General features: G+C 47.5%; 1 protein-coding gene across 1 annotated transcript in view; it reads right to left on the minus strand.

The window, feature by feature from the left end:
- Rnf165 (ring finger protein 165) overlaps positions 1-17,912 on the minus strand; it is a 106,111-nt gene that overhangs the window by 18,579 nt on the left and 69,620 nt on the right. Inside the window, exon 2 of the mRNA XM_021214501.2 lies at positions 5,329-5,644. Within this exon, the coding sequence (XP_021070160.1) occupies positions 5,329-5,644 (316 nt within the window). The remainder of the gene's footprint in view (positions 1-5,328; positions 5,645-17,912) is intronic.

The following is a 17,912-nucleotide window of genomic DNA, read 5'->3' on the forward strand; positions in this document are numbered from 1 at the left end:
ACTCACTCTGTAGACCAGGCTGGCCTCGAACTCAGAAATTCACCTGCCTCTGCCTCCCAAGTGCTGGGATTAAAGGCATGTGCCACCATGCCCGGCTCCAATTCTTAACATCTATGCTCCAAACAAAGGGGCACCCAAGTTCACAAAAGAAACACTATTATAGCTTAAGTCACATATTGACCCTCATGCACTGATATTGGGAGATTTTAATACCACTAAGCAGGTCAAACAGACAAAAACTACGCAGAAATCCAGGAACCAACAGACATTATAAACCAATGGACCTAACAGATTTTACAGAACATTTCACCCAAACACAAAAGAATATGCCTTCGTCTCTGCAGCTCATGGAACTGTCTCTAAGACTTCCCACATATTCGGACACAAAGCAAGTTTCAACAGATACAAGAAAATTCAAATAACACCCTATATCTCATCTGACCACCACAGATTAAAGCTGGATATCAATGACAACAAAAAGAATAGAAAACTTAAAAATGTATGAAAACTGAACAACTTACTCCTGAATGAAAAATGATTCAAGACAGACAAGGAAGGACATAGCAACAGACACCGAGGAAATCCAGAGAATCATAGAGATGTACTTTTAAAAACCTGTACTCCATCAAATTTGAAAATCTAAAAGAAGTGGATAATCTTCTGACTAGATACAGTTATCAAAGTTAAGACAAGATCAGACAAGTAATTTAAACTTATAACCTCTAATGAAATAGAAAAAGTAGTTAAAAGTCTCCCAACCCAAAACAGCTTGGGGCCAGATGGTTTTAGCACAGAAGTCTACCAGACTTTCAAAGAAGAGTTAATACCAATTCTCCTCAAATTACACAATGAAACAGAAGCAGAAGGAACATTGCCATATTTGTTTTACAAGACCACAATTATCCTGATACCAAATCGCTTAAAGACCCAACAAAGAAAGAGCATTATAGACTAATTTCTCTTATGAACATAGATGCAAAGTTTTTCAATAAAATACTTGCAAATCAAATCCAAGAATCCAGCAGAAAAGATCATCCACAATAATCAAGTAGGCTTCATCCCAGAGGTGCAGGGATGGTTCAACATACATGAATAAATGTAATCCACCACACAGACAAATAAAAGGAAACAAAACAAAACATGATCATCTCATTAGATGAAGAAAGGGCCTTTGAAAAATCCAACTCTTCATGATAAAAGTCCTGGAGAGATTAGGGATACAAGGGACATACTTAAACATAATAAAGGCAGTTTACAACAAGCCCATAGCCAACATCAACATAAACGGAGAAAACTCAAATCAATTCCATTAAAACCAATAAGAAGATAAAATTGTCTGCTCTCTCCATACCTATTCACTATAGTACTTAAAATCTTAGCACGAGCAATGAGACAAATGAAGGAAGTCAAGGAGATACAAACAGGAAGAAGTCCATGCATCTTTATTTTCAGATGATAGGATAGGATACACAAGTCACCCTAAAACTCCATCAGGAAACCCCTATGACCCTTTCAGCAAAGTAGCTAGATATAAAATCAGTTCACAAAAATGAGTAACCCTCCTCTATACAAATAACAAACAGACTGAGAAAGAAATCAAGGAAGTAACCCCTGCAGCAGCCTCAGAGAATGGAAGATATCTTGGGGTAACTCTAACCAAGCTTGTGTGGTCAAGGAAACAAACAAACAAAAACCCTTTAAGACATTGAAGAAAGAAACTGAAGGAGATATCAGAAGGTGGAAGGCTCTCCCGTGTTCATGGACCAGAGGATTAACACAGTAGAAATGACCCTCCTACCAAAACCAATCTACAAATCCAAAATTGCAACACAATTCTTCACAGATCTTGAAAGAACAATTTTCAACTTCATATGGAAACACAAAAACCCAGAATAGCTAAAAACAACTCTAAATAATAAAGAACTACAGGAGGTATAACTATCTCCAATTTCAAGTTGTACTACAGAGCTATGGTAATTTAAAACTGCATAATATTGGTACAAAAATAGACACGTTGATCAACGGAATCAAATTGAAGACCCAGTCATAAATCCACACACCTACGGACACCTGATTTTTTTTTTCTTTATAAAGAAGCCAGAAATTGACACTAGAAAGAAAGGTAGCGTTGTCAACAAGTGGTGCTGGTGAAACTGGATGGCTGCATGTAGAAGAATGCACATAGAGCCACCTAGATGGCTGCACATAGAAGAATGCACATAGATCCACACTTATCACAAACCTCAGCTGTCAGTAGATCAAGGACCTCAGCCTAAAACCAGATATAGAACCTCATAGAAGAGACAGTAGACAACAGCCTTGAACTTATAGGCACAAGCAAAGACTTCCTGAGGGGAACACCCATAGCTCAGGCACTAAGATCAGCCATTGATAAGAGGAACCTCATGCAACTGAAAAGCTCCTATTCAGTCAAGGACACCATTGTTTGGACAAAGCAGCAGCCTTTAGAATGGAAAAAGGTTGTCTTTTTTTTTTTTTTTTTAAACCGTACATCTAATCAAAGGTTAATATCCAAAATAGGTAAGCAACTCAAAAGACTAGATATCAAAAAAACAAATGACCTAATTAAAAATGGTCTAAACAGAAAATTTTCTAAAAAGGAAACTCAAATGGCTGAGAAACACTTTAAAAAAATGTTCAACGTCTTTAGACATCAGGGAAATGCAAATCAAAACTACTTAGAGATTTCATCTTGCACCTGTCAGAAAGGCTAAGATCAACATGACAAGTGACAGCTCATGCCGGCAAGGATATGGAGTAAGGGGAACTCTCATCCATTGCTGGCGGGAGCACACATTTGTACAGTCACTACAGAAATCAGTGTGGAGGTTCCTCAGGAGGCTGGGAATAGATCTACCTCAAGACCCAGCTATACAACGTGGGCATGGACTCAAAGGATGCTTCATCCTCCCTCCCACAAAGTCAACCATGTTCATAGCCAGAAATTGAAAACAACCTAGATGTCCCTCAACAGAAGAATGAATAAAGAAAAAGTGGTATGTTTATATAGTGGAGTATTACTTGGCGGTTTAGATAAATGAACGGAAGTGGAAAAATCATCCTGTGGGAGGCATCTCAGACCCAGAAAGGCAGATATGGTACTTATCTGCTTATACGTGGATATTAGCTGTTCAGACGGTGATAACCAAGCTACAATCCATAGAACCATAGATAGTAGGTATAGAGAAAGGGGCTTGGGGGGGTGGGCAGACAGATCTCATTAGGAAAGATAAATAGAATGATTAGTTATGGATGGTGGGTAGGGGGCTGGAACTGCAGGATCAAGTGAAAGGGGAGGGGATAATAAGGGAGGGAAAACAGAGAGAAACAGCTAAAATCGAGGGTCATTTGAAGAGTGGTATGGAAACTTCATACAGTAAAAGCTTCCTAAAATACATACATATATGAACGAAATCTAAATGAAATCTCCAAATAATGGAGGCGACAGACCTCCAGCTGGCCATCTCTTGTCACCAAATGAAGTTTTCAGTACCAGGACTGAGTTACATATCAATGAGTTGTTGGCCAAAGTGACTCCCCAAACACCCCAGACTTGCCAAGACCACAGGTTGCTCTCCACAAGCTGACAGCAAGGTTCCATTGCTGAAGACAGCACCACACTACTCACTGAACGTGCAGGAGTTGAGCTGGTGCCTACACAGAGCCTTCCTTCATCCTTACATACTAGCGTCTTTGTTACAGAAAGGTACCTTTCACACTACCAAAAGAGAAATGTCAACACCAGCCCAGCCACAAACCCTCTGATCTACAATGCTGTCCTGCCTGCAAGATCTGCTACTGCAAAGGTGTCGCAAAGCTTGTGGAAGTAACCAACCAATATCTGATTGAAGTTCCACTCCATGAGACGGAACCCATACCCGACACTGCTTGGGTGACCAAGAGCGTGAGACTAGATAGCCCTGGGATCTAGGGTAAACTAAAATACAACTGTCCTAAAAACAAAACAAAGCAACCCAGCAACAAAATGACTCCTAATAAGATTCTGCCATGTTTATAGATCAATGCCTTGTTCAGCCATCATCAGAGAGGCATCGCCCTGCAGCAGAGGAGAAAAAACACGGATACCTCTGCAGGATGCCTTAAACAGGTGGGGAGGGAGCAGACCTCGGGACACAGGGCTCTAATCAAATCCCTCCCCTCAGAGCTCAGGGGACTCCTTGGAAGAGGAAGTGTGAGAGGCAGAGGGATGGAGGACAACAGGAGAGCTAGGCCCTCGAAATCAACATGAGCACAGCTCCTATGAACTCAGAGACACAGAGGCAGCATGCACAGGGCCTGTGCAGATCTGCACCAGGTCCCCTGTGTATATATTATGACTTCCAATTTAACGTTTTGTATGGGATTCCTGCGTGTGAGAACCAATGGGAACTCTGACTCCTGTGCCTTCTCCTGGACTCTTCTCCTGACGTTGGTTTGTTTTGTTCCAACTGTTAATTTTTTTTACCTTATTTTATTATATCATATTATTATCAACCCTTAGAAGCCTGTTTTCTAATGGGAGACAGAAAGGGGGGTGGATCCCAGTTAGGAAGGGAGATGGGAGGAACTAGGAGGAGCAGATGGAGGGGAAACCGTAATCAGGATATATTATGTGAGTAAAAAAAAATCTATTTTCACTAAAGGGAAAAAATTAATAATTAAAAAGAACATTTAAAAAATTTACCATACTGTATACATTATTTTTAATGAATTAATAGATACTTTAAATTTTCTAACATGGTAAACTCATATAAGTTCTTTGTAGTCATTAATTTTTTTAGTGTGAAAAGGGCCCTGAAACCTAGACGACTGAGAAGCGCCCAGCTCTGTTCATCCATTTCTTCCTTTACAGTTGAGGCTCAGAGAAATGTAGTGACTTGCCACGTCAGGATATTTGATCCACTGTTAATTTTATCCGGTTACTTGGGCATACAGCCACAGTCTCCAAATCTAGTCTCCAACTTGACGTTGGCCCTTTGGAGGCCAAAACTGGAACCAGTCATTTCCACTGGGACTCTGGTATTGGGAAAACCAGAATTAGGCCACCGTTGGAGAAGACTTGCTAGACCTTAAATCTTCCATGCAACCAAAGTCCACGTAAGCATCACTGGCCACTGTTTACCCAACTCCTGACCCTGAATCTGGGTGATGTGAACGGGTCATGCTCGGGTCTGACCTAAATGAATGCCACTTCCAGAGGCAGAAGCCATCCCCAGAAGAACACACTTTGTGACTGCAGCTAATCTTGGTTGAAAGAAGCCCCGCCCACCCGGGCCCCGCCCACTCCTCGGCCCCGCCCCTGCCGACCTGGGATGCGAGACGAGCCTGCGGTGCTGAGCTTCCAGGAGCTGCTGCTGCAGCAGGTATTGCTGGTGCAGGGCCTGAGGTAGGAAGGAGGGACCTGTGACGTCCTGGAACTGCAGGGTGGGCAGCGGGGTCAGCGACTGGTGCAGCGTGCCACTGTGCTGGTGGGCCGGGGCCATGTGGGCGCTGAGGCCCGGCTGCGACTGCACGGGGTGGGCCAGCGGGAAGTCCGGGGCTAGCTGCTGCGGCTGCGGGGGGCCCAGGTGGAAGTGGCGGCAGGAGGTAGCGTGAGGATGCTGAGACCTTTGAAAGGGGGCACCTGCGGAGGCAAAAGACAGAGATCTCCGTGAGGACCTGCAAAGGGCTCTCCCACCTGAGCGGGGTCCCCACCCCTGGACAACCTGGACCTTCCTAACACAAGCTGATCTACATACAGCTTTACTACGTGCGCCCCTGTCTTTAATGCCACGTAAAGGGTCTGTGTGCCTTAGCAGAGGAAGTGTTTGCTTTAATGTACAGAGAAGCAACGCAGCCTTTTTTATAAATGACACGTGCCAAAGGGTTTTAAGGACTCCTAAAGCCAGCCTGGCCTTCTTGAACTAGACTCCTTCCACTCGGTTTCTGAATTGCTGGGGGATCAGCTGAGGTAGGAAGGAGGGACCTGTTAGAAAACTGTACATAAAGTTTAGGGTGACCTAGCCAAGCCCTGGATTTTATGGAGGAAGTTCTATTCCAGCATAAGCACCTACAAATGTGTTACAGCTTTAAGCAGGAAAGGATCACACAGAAAATGACCTTTTAAAATACCAGTCAGGCCCAGCGTTGTTGGCAAAGGCCTTTAGTCCCAGCACTCGGGAGGCAGGTGGATCTCTGTGGATTCAACACCATCCTAGTCTATAAATCAAGTCCCAAGAAAGCCTGGGTTACACAGAGAGATCCTGTCTCAAAAGGAAGTGGGGTGGAGGACTGTTAAAATAAAAAAATTAATAAATAAAATACCAATCCATTTATTAAGACTAGACTTTAAATCAAACAAATCCAGGTGTAAGCTGGAGGCCAGTTTTATTTAACTAAGACTCCATTGTTTTGTGGCTAGAGTTGAGTTGGATTACAAAGCTTTGCAAGATGCCCTGCTGGACCATGCTGCGTCTGAGGGGTCCTTCTGTGAGGCATCCAGCAGACTTGGCGCTGCAGAAACATCCCCACTGTCATAAGAGTGAGGGGATAAGAAAAAGACAGGGGCTGGGGAACAGGAGCAAAGACACCAGCAGACAACAGATGTCAACAGAATTTGGAGAGCAGATGGGGGGTTGGATGGAAGGCAGGAGACTGTGGGACTAAGACAAGAGATGCTAGCTCCGCCCACTGGGCAGCTGCACCCACAGCTCCTCCCTTTCCAGTCCTCTGAGAAAGGTTTCAGTGCACAGGGGAGGGGACACCGGGCACAGAAGGCAGGGGGACAGATAAAGTAAACAGGGTCAGGTGAAAGTCTGTGGGACTTTGGGCCCCTCTGCTTTCATCTGTCACTGTGACATTGCTCTGCACTCTGCACAGGCTGGAAACAGGAGTTGGGGGGGGGGGGTGAGGAGGTGGGGTGTGTCTTCAAAGAAAGTTATTGTTCCCACAGGTTCTTATGGTTCAGAACCCTCCGGTGAGGGGCTGGAGAGACAGCTCAGTGGTTAAGAGTACTGACAGCTCTTCCAAAAGTTCTGAGTTTAATTCCCACACGGTGACTCACAACCATCTGTAAGGGGATCCGATGCCCTCTTCTGGTGCTGTCTGAAGACAACTACAGTGTACTCATATACATAAAATAAATAAATAAATCTTTAAAAATAAAACAAAACAAAAAACTAAAACACTCCAATGAAATGTATAGCTTCTTGGGGCTGGAGAGATGGCTCAGTAGTTAAGAACACTGGCTGCTCTTCCAGAGATCCTGAGTTCAATTCCCAGCACCCACATGGCAGCTTGTAACTGTCTATAACTCCAGTTCCTGGGAATCTGACACCCTCCCACAGACATACATGCAAGCAAAACCCCAGTGCACATGAAATGAAAATAAATACATTTAAGGAAATATGTAGGTACCACTGGATCCTGAAGCCCACTACTTGGAAAGCCATTTCTCATATATGTGCATAGAGCCTCTAAACCAACTATGACTTAACCAGGCATCCCAATGATGACCAGTTTTTTGAAGAAAGGTAAAAGGGAACAGAGGAAAACATATTTTTGTGTGAGTGGGGGAAAAAATCCAAGAAAGAAAAGCAACAAAATAGGAGGCCATGCTCTAAAGAGGTGCAGTGCCCCCAAGCACACAGCTGCTCAGGGAACCCGAAAGGTTGTCCAGAGGAGAGGAGACTGAGAAATAGTATTTGAAGGCGTTTTACACGTTGCCAGAGATTTTGGTAAGAATATAAATACTGTAAGAAGCAAAGCAGCCCTAAAGGGACGGGGATCATCTCCAGGGAAATAAAACGTTGTGTGAGTAAGTGTAATTATTACACACTACTTGGCTCAACACTAAACAATATGTACCAAGCATAACACAGTTAATAAACTGTATTAGGACAAAAAAAATCATCTGAAGAACATAAACGAGGGCCAGGAATTTTAAAATCAACTAATAGCAATCCAGCGGCTTAGCCTGAAATTTACATAATAATGTACATGGTTCAGGAAGTAATTGCCTAGTTCCAAAGCCTAGGACCAGGGAGTAGCCGACTCTGGAGGGATGGGGTAGAGGCAGAGTGTAGCTTCCTGGTCAAGGTCAACTCGTACTGAAGTTTGTAAATGACACTCACTTCGTAGACTTTCGTAACGGACATATTTGAAAAGCAAAACGAGAATAAAAACAAACACTCAAGGAAAGAGGAAGAGCAAGCCAGCAGGACAGGAAGTGGGGTGGGGGAGGGGTGGGGAGGGGTGGGAGGTGGGAAGGGGAGCAAGGGCATGGAAAGGGAAGAAAACCCTACACAGGCACAGAAGACGGGTGCGACCACACGGTAAAGAAATGGAGGTGCGTGTGGGTTTATTTGTTTGTTTTTTAAAAGATATTGATGAGACTAAAGCTAACTCGAGCGTGGAATGATGTGAGGCCCACACAGGTAGTTTTAACTTTCCGCACCAATAGACAGGTAAAACTCACTTTAAATATATGCAAGAGCATGCCTAAAATGCTCTTTTAACATGTGTTCAGTGTAAGGATGCTCTCATACAGGGTCCATGGTCACCTGTGGTGTTGCCCTTCTGACGCTTTCCATGTGGTGTGTTCTGTGGTACGTGACTTCCCTGGACATGGTGCAGCCACAGAGCAGAGCCATCCAGTCTTTCCCACACGGCCTTCCCTCAGATGGGATGGGGAGCCCCACCCCTCCTACCTGCGATGCCAAACATGCCATAGCCTGGCATTAGCGCTTCATACTTCCTGGTCTCCCTAAATCCTGAATGGTGTGGCTGCCTGGTTACAGGAGGAAATGGGGGAGGGGGAGACTAAGGGGCGGGGCGGACTGAACTCAAACTGGCTGACTACTGACTGAGACAGAGAGGAGTGAGGAGACCTGGATGAGCCCTGGGTTTTACACGGGCGGGACAGGCACAGATGAGGCCAACTGACCAGTGTCTTCTACCTTTGTCCTGCTGGAGCCTGTCTGGCTGCCATGAGCAGCCACTGCCCCTCCCCTCCCACAGACCCTCCCTCTCCATGAGGGAGGTTCGCTCTCCTGCATCCACTAGCCGGTACACGTGAAAGGGAATACAGAGATGCTAGCAACCAGAATGGGCAGTGGAGGACCACAGACTAAAGCAAGTCTTTCAACACCAAAGCAAGCTCTGCCTGCTTTGTCACCTCTATCCCCTGGGAGTTCTAGGGCCTCGCCATCTATACTGAAGCATAGAAGCTGGGAGTAGCGGAACTCGGCCCTATGTCATGTAGTCTTTGTGAAGAGCTGCCCTGTTCAGTCTCCAGAACCAAGAGTGCAACTCAGGGGAGTCTGGAGTCTTTGACAAGCTAAAAGCCAGGACTATCTGAACAACTGTGACATCTCCAAGTTCCCTGCCCCCCCCCCGCCCTTTAGTTGACTACCCTCATTTTTTCCCATTAGAGTCATTCCGTCCCATTAAAAAATAATTTCCAGATGTCCCTGATTATTCTATGCATTTATCATATTTCCCCAGGGTTAAAATGCCACCAACTGAAAGATTCATCACAGGCTAAATAACATTTTCAGTGAGTGGGGAGATAAACAAAATAAATCCCACCATATTAAGTAAACACATCAATTATAAGACACAAATTACTATCAGAAAGGGGGAAATGTGTGTCTTAGGAGTCTGGAAATTGATGCTGACAATTACCACCTCTTGAGACTTGGCCAGGAGTGGTGCTTGACAGGAGGGGGCTGGGCTCGAGAGATGCAGGTGCAGAGCAGGCCCAGGTCACCTGGGAGGCCCAGGCCAGCCCTGCACAGCTGGGACCAGGGAAGCCCACAGGTGTGTGGCTCACCTGCGGCTCACCTGGTACACGGGAGACACACGACAGATGCTCCACAAATACCAAGGAACTGGCTGCCTCGTGCCTCTCAGGCAAGGAGCCCAAAGAGGCCAGCAGCTGGAGAATGGGTAGATCTGAGGGCTGAAGAATCCACACAGTGGGGGCAGGGAAAGAAAAGGGAGATTTGGAAAACACAGGGCGGAGGGCTGAGGGCTGTGGGAAGGTAAACTGAGATAACAGTTATCAAGTCTCAAGTCTAAACCGTTTGCACAGGACACACCCCTCAGAGTGAGTGACAGATGGAGATTTCAAAGTCTCCTTTTAAAAGCCAGAAAGAGAAGTCAGGCCAGGGCCAAAGGGGCCAGGAACCTCAACCAGCAATGCAAAAGGCTGCGGTCTGAATGCCTGTGTGTTCAAAGCCCAACCCCCAGTGTGGTTAGATTGGGAAGTAGGACCTTTGGGAGGGGATCATCTCTCATAAAGGGATGAATGTCTTTTAGAAAAGAGACCCCAGAGAGCTAGCTGGCCCCTTCATGGGGTAAAGACACAGCTGGAAGGGCCATCTATGAAAAAAAAAAAAAAGAGTGCTTGCTAGACACTGTGTCTGCTAGCATCTTGACCTTGTACTTCCAGACTCCAAAATAATAAATGCTTATTTTTTATAAGTTACGCATTTTATGGTATTTTGTTTTGAGTAGTCCAAGGGGTTCCGGATGGGGCCTCCTACGGAGGACAATTGTGACAGCCCGTCTTTACTGTCAACTTGATGCGCCTAAGAAATCACCATGTAAATATCTCTCTAGACATGAGATGGAAAGGCCCACCCTAACTGTGGCTGCTACCATTCCGTGGGCAAGGAGAGCAGAAACTGGGCAAGCCCCTTGTCTCTTTTTCCTGACTGTAAACGATGTGACCAGCGTTCATATTGCCATAGCTTCCTCTCTGTGTTCAGCGTGTGAGCCAAAATAACTCTTTTTTCATGAGCTGCCGTTTGCTTCTGTTACAGTAACAAGATGATTTAACTAATACAAGGGTGAAGGCGAGACAGGAACAGGATGCCTAGAGGATGCCTTGCTCTGCCTGAAGCCTTCTCTGAACTGTGGATGAGGGTGGTGCGGCCAGAACTGGGAGTGGGTGAGAGCAGAGGAGCCTAGCTAAGACACCAGAGTGCTGAGAAGTCCCAGAACACCAGCAGAAGTTCCTTCAGGCCTGGACAGACAGACAGAAGGGCAAACAGACACACAAACACACACACAAGTGCAGTTCATTCTGCACGAAGTGACTCACATCCATGGTTACTTCAGGAGCAGGTCAGCCTAAAATCCTTGCTACAGCCTGTCCAGCTGTCCTGGACTAGACTTCCCAGACTCCTCCCAGGAAAGGGTACAAGACCCTGGGGGAGGGGTGGGAAGGATGGGAACCAGACCCTCTAGGGCCTCTAGGGAAGCTGGCAGCCTGTCTCCTTCTGCTCAGGCCGGTTCTCAGGGTGTCTGTTTTCCTGCTGTTCCTAGCTCGTTGACCCAGGTCACTTCCCCATCAGCACTGGGACAGCACAGGGAGTGAGCAGTGGTGCATAGCCCATGGAAGAGTCAGGTGGAGGTGAACCTCCCCAGAGGCACCATGCCAACATGGAAAGGGAACAGGGCCCAGAGATCAGAAGAGAAGGGCCCAGCCTCACTCACTAGCTCGCTCATGGAGCTTTTCGAACTCTTGGTAGAGCTCACACAAGCAGCTCAGAGACTGGGTCCTCTACAGAGCCTATGCCTGTAAGTCACTTCCAAGGACAGGCAGAGCTGAGGTCGGGACACATCTCCTCACGGTCACAGTAGACTTCTCTGGGCCTCATTTTGACTTGTGGCCTGGGTAAGCTGCTAGCCAGGGGCTCCCAAATGAGTACCTTCTCAGCTGGCCTCTCCTCTCAGTTACAGGAAAGCCAAGTAGAAGGCACAGAAAAATTCTGATGAACCAAACACATGGTGGCCTCCAGGGCCCCACAGCTGGACAGACCTGACCCGGTCCATACCATCTTCCCTTATTGAGAGGACCATATGATGCTGTGAACATATGTGGAGCATCTGAAGTGGTCACAGGCAGTGAGAGGCAGGAAGAACCTGTGTCACAGGGGGCCTGCCACTTACGTCTTCCTAAAGCCCAGTTCTGAACATGCTGTCCCACCAAGCGCTAGTTCTCTCTCTCTCTCTCTCTCTCTCTCTCTCTCTCTCTCTCTCTCTCTCTCCATGGAATCTTCTCTCTTGTCTTTTCTAGTCACCCCGGAGACCTTGCCCACCCCTCAGCTCTCTATGGCTGCTCTATCCCCAACGGTGCCACCTTCCTTCACAGACTGTCACTCCTATCCACCCCTGACTGCTCAGGGCAGGTGACAAGAGCTCTCGGAGCCCTCCAGGCTCTTCCCAAACGATCCAATCATGCTGTGCTTGACCTGAGCTGTTTGCCTGGTGTCCCTGGTGTTTGTATGTACCAAACTTTACCTCAAATAAAAGATATGAAGTGTGTATATGATGGTTTACATAGGCTTGGGCCAGGGAGTGGCACTATTAGGAGGTGTGGCCTTGTTGGAGTAGGTGTGTCATTGTGGGTATGGGCTTTAATACCCTTGTCCTAGCTGCCTGGAAGCCAGTCTTCTGCTAGCAGCCTTCAGATGAAGATGTAGAACTCTCAGCTCCTCCTGCACCATGCCTACCTGGATGCTGCCATGTTCCCACCTTGATGATAATGGACTGAACCTCAAATCTGTAAGCCAGCCCTTATATGTTGCCCTTATGAGAATTGCCTTGGTCATGGTGTCTGTTTTTGTCCCAAGACAAGTTGTACTGCATCTTTAGAAATCCCTATGGAAAAGGCTTCCAGGCCTTGCCTTTAACAGAGTTTAACTGATAGAAGGAAGGGGAGAAGTTTCTAGAGTGCTGGGAACCCTTTAGACTCTTTGTATTGATGAGATGGCCCCTGATGATGGAGTGGTTGTGAGGCCCCTCAAGTCACCTGGCATGAGGAACAGATGGAAATCAAGTTGTGTGTAGGGGAGCAGTCACCATGGTCATCCAAGGGGCAAAGCCCTTCTGACGGAGAGGTTGAAGTCCACATCAGAAGGGCATCTTTCAGAAGGTGCCACACACACATACACACACACACACACACACACACACACACACACACACACACCGAAAGTTCCTGATCACTGAAGATGCCACAGAGGAGAGTGGCTGCCCGTGGGGGGGGGGGTGGCTTTCTGGGATTTCCACAAGATGATACACATTTCCTGCAACCTCCACCCCCTGCTCCCCTTTGTGTGTGATGGGTTGACCATAGGTGACTCTATGAATGGGACAGCCCCAAATGAGATGGCCTTGGCGCTAAGGGAGGGAGGAGGGAGTGGAGCAGCAGAGTCCTCAGGGACTGAAGGCCTGGCACAGGAGCCACGAAAACTCCTCACCAGCGCTCCCCATCATCGGCTCCAGGAGCCCCCTTTCCCTAGGACGATACAGTTCGGGATCCTATTTCCTATTTTCTCACTGCATCCTGGGAGGCGTTCAGACTTGGACTCCCCAGGATGAGGGAATGCATCCCTTGTGATTCATTCAGAAGAAGATGTTTGGGCAAGTGCCACAGGAAGGAAGAGGAAGGGTACCCTGTGGAGAGTTGTGAATGACAGCCTGGGAGTCTGGGGTACATTTCTAAAGCAAGTACTTCACTACAAAGCAGGAAAACTGGAGATAAGAAAATGAGAACGGAGAACCCAGAATCCAGCCGCCTGGGCTGCCAGGTAACTTCTGCTCTGATCAGCCCTAAGAGGCCGATTTCCAGGCAGAGCCTCTTGGGCAGCCAGATGTCTGCTTCTCTGCCTCTCCATATTCTGGTTCCCTGTCCAATGGAGGCTTAGGCAGGAAGTGATATGCCCAAAGGAGTCCTTTTACAGCCCAGAGCAGCTCTCTGGTGCTTCCCCAGGGCCAGACTTTGATCTCTGATGAAAAGCTCGGCTTCACCCAAGGAGCTGGATTCTGGCTCTCAAAACACTGCAGGGAGGGGGACCGTGCGGCCAGAGGGAGCAGATTTGTCCAGGGTTGAGGCAGTTAGGCAGCAAGCTTCCATCTAGTAGCCAGTGCTGGTGTCCTGACTCCATTTGTTCCCTGGGCGTGGAGAAAGGGAGTCTGGCGAGGAGGGTGGTCGGGGACAGGATGTAATCATAGAAAAGGAAATACCTTTTCTCCATTTAAAGCCTTTAGGAGGTCTGCAAGCCCTTGTTCCCCCTATAGACAGAACAGCACAATCTCTGGAGGGCGTCTGGGGTCCAACAATAGTGCCAGACATAAAGGTCAGACATAAAGGTCAGAACTAGGTCTGCCTCATTCACCCCCATCCCGGCACCTGGCAACAGATGCTAATGCACTAAACCCTCACTAACCGAAGAGATGAGCGAGGACCCCTGGTGCACAGGAATATGGGTGTGTGGGAAGCGACACTGGGCTGCAGACTTCGGGAGAGTTCAAGCCCGTGCCTCCCTTCCAGTGTCTGAGCCCTGTGTGGATTTGCAGGCATCAGGGGAATGAGGATAACTCAAGCAGACACAGGCAGGGAGGCTAGCCTTGAAAGAGACACGGAAAGAAAGGCCCGACTCTGCACTGAGCATAGAGTCATGTGGCCCGTCCAACAGGAGCCGTCAGTCAGCGTGTGTCACCATCAACTAGCCCAGAGAAAGGAATGACAGGAGGCTCCCTGACGCCATTGCGGCAGAGGTAGGAGGTCTATTCCACAGATGCCATTAGTTGATGTTATGAGCCTCGTGCACTGAGGGCCTGTTCCCACGGCAGCGCTCAGAGATGGCCTTCAAGGAAGTGACTGGACCATTAGTATCTGACCTTGTCAGTGAATGTATCCAGTTCACAACTGGATAGATGAACGGGAGGTGGAGGAAGCTGTTGTAGGTGGGGCCTGACTGGAGGAAGTGAGTTGCTGGAGGAATGGGGTTGCCTTTGAAGGTATGTCTTGTGCCCCGCCTCTCTGCTTCCTGGCTGACTTGAGATGAGCAACCTCTGTCACCTACTCGTGTGTCTACGACTCAATGACATTTTTAAGAAAAAAATAAATAAAATAAAGTCTCCAAATCTCAACATCTTCCCAGATGGGATCACCTTACGGAAACACCGCTCACTCTACGCGGTGCCCAGAGCATGGCCCCTTCCACCAAGCCTCCCTTGGAGGCTGCAGAGCACGGGCTGTACACACACGGGCCAAACTGACCCATGTGGTCAGGACAAGCTACAACATCCTCCCTTGGGGCCGACTGCTCCCTGAGAATTCTGGCATGAAGTTACTCCCCCCACCCCCACCCCCACTGGCCTGGACCTGACTGCTGAGCAGTGATGAAGAGTGGCAGACATGAGTTTTGACTGTGACTTTTCTTATTCTGGGGTTTATGACAGCAGCTTAGTGAGCCACTGCTGTTCTGGCTCCCCCATCCTCCATAAAGCAGCTGAGGGCGAGGTGGGGGCACTGGCACTGGGTATCTATTTGCCTTTGGAGCGAGCCGGAGTCAATTAAATTCTCAGCCAGTACCTTCCTGGGATATTCCATCTAGCACTCAAGTGTGTATATGTGTGTGCGTGTGCATGTGCGTGGTGTGTGTGTGTGTGTGTGTGTGTGTGTGTGTGTGTGTGTGTGTGTGATAGAGATAGAGACAGACAAAAAGACAGAGAAGGGATGTTTGTAGAAATAAAAGAGAAAAGAGAAAGGACGGTAGGAGAGAGATAAGGTTATAAAGAACAGGAAGGGAGATAACAAGAGAGAGAGAGGGAGGGAGGGAAGGAGGGAGGGAGGGAGGGAAGCAAGAGAGAGAAGAGGAAACCTGGGAACCACAGAACTGAAGGTTCCTCGCAACTGGCAGTCCTGGAGGCCACTCTTGTAGCCTGGCCCATGTGACACCATCAGCCCTTTGGCTGTCTCTTTTGTGGCCTGAGACTAGCCCTGTCTTCTGGGCCTTGTCACCTCTGCTCACCTCCTAGAATCCTACATAGCTGTTCCAAGCCAGCATCCCTCCCCCCTCCCAACCTCCCACCCCCCACCCCCACTCCTTGTCGCCCAGCTGGACCAAGAAGTGCCTCAGGCCCAGCCTGCCTGCTTTCAGGCAGGAAAGCCCTCAGGAGAATAGTGGAGCAGATAGCTTCCTATCTCTGGTTCCAGCCTCTCATCCTCAGAATGGGCCTTTGCCATCCCGACTGTCTGAGGTGGCAGGGTGATACTGTGATGCAGAAATGTTTTCAGTCCCTACCAGGCCAGCCTGGAGCTAACTGTAGACACTGGGCTGGGGAGCCTTTCGGGAACTGGAGCTCTTTCCCAGATTATGAGAGCACCTACTCCCTTCTGCCAACCCCAACTTGTTCAGTCCAGCAGAGGGCGGTCCGCCAACAGCAACACCCCAAGCTAGCACCTCCTCAGGGGAGCCATGGTGCAGCAAGAGCTTTACCCGCTGGAGCCAAAACCCAGGAGGGGATTGCTGCTTTGGATTAACCACTGATCCTCTCATCCACTTTCAGAGTGGAGATGTGTGAAAGAGGGTAATACATTAAAGGGTGGGGGAATCAGGAAACCATGGCAACACCAGATGAGGTAGCAAGACGAGGGCACAAAGTCTAGTTCCGCCCCAGCAGCTGGGGATCGAACAAAGTGCACAGTAGCTCTCTCTGAGTCGCTCTGTCATGCCACAAAATTAGTTGTCACTCAGAGCTTGACTCATTCATTCAGAATAATGAGGTTATATAAAGAACGGAAAGGAGCATGGCTGCATGCCTACTATGTGCAAGTAATCTAGGTGCAAAGCGTCCAGCTCCAAGCAAAACTGTCAAAACCCCTCGCCCTGTGGAAATGTGATCTCCTTCCACAGTGCTGGGGGGAGGGGGGGTTATCACGTGAGAAAGGAGGCTAGTTCAGTTAACCATGCATACGCCAGGCTCCAGAGTCTTAATGTGAACTTACAGAAAAAAAAAAAAAAAAAAACAGAAAAGAAAATCTTTAAATTGATTACATATTGAAATTCTATTTTAGATATACTGAATTAAATAGTGCGTATTGTAAAAATTAATTTCGCCTGTTTCTTTTTACTTTTTTTTTAATGCAGTTGCTAGAAAAGTTTAAATTACAGAAGTAACTTGCATTGTATCTTTATGGACTATGGTCTAGATACTAAGTAGCTACAGAGCTAAGTTAAGTATTGATGATGGCCATGATGGTAACTACACGGAAACTGGACGCAGGGACAGAGGAGGTGAGCGAAGTATCTTTGTAAAGAAGGTGAACCAGGAGAGCCTTCCCTGGGAAGGTAATGTAAAACAAACCGGGCAGATGAGTTAGCAGGAAGCTAAGCAAACAGAGGCGGAAGAACTGTGTGCAGAGCCGTGTGCTGACAATGAACCTGGCACCTGGCACCTCACACACCAGGAGACTTGTGTGGTGGGATTGGGTGAAACAAATCTTGGTGGCAGGTATCAGATCATTCAGGGCCTTCCTGGTTATTATACACATTGACACTCACTCTGACTGAGATAAGGAACCAAGAAATGATAGAATGTGACTGTAGCCAATGAAATGTCATGTAACACAGACTATCCTGGCTGAGGCCACCTTAAGCCAGTCTTTCCTAGCAGCTCAGCAGCTGAGCACAGATATATGGTAGGCCCAGTAAGACTAAGTGACTTCCTAGCTGAGCCAATGGCAAACAGTTATTGTTTCTAGGTTAAACTTAGCCACTCTGATGATGTTGTCATTTAGTGAGGTGGAGACTATTCTGAGTTCTGTCCTAATTGATCTGAACATTACATTAATCTATACACTCAGCAAAAGCTTCATCTTCTCTCCCCGAAATAATCCTCAGGATAGAGCTTGATGGCAGACGGGTAGGTGAGTGGATGAACAGGATGGATGGATGGATGGATGGATGGCTGGATGGATGGATGGATGGATGGATGGATGGATGGATGGATGAGTGGATAGATGGGTGGATGGATGGATGGATGGATGGATGGATGGATGAGTGGATGGATGGATGGATGGATGGATGGATGGATGGATGGATGGATGAGTG

This window comes from Mus pahari, chromosome 15 (assembly GCF_900095145.1).
Source record: "Mus pahari chromosome 15, PAHARI_EIJ_v1.1, whole genome shotgun sequence".
Taxonomy (NCBI): domain Eukaryota; kingdom Metazoa; phylum Chordata; class Mammalia; order Rodentia; family Muridae; genus Mus; species Mus pahari.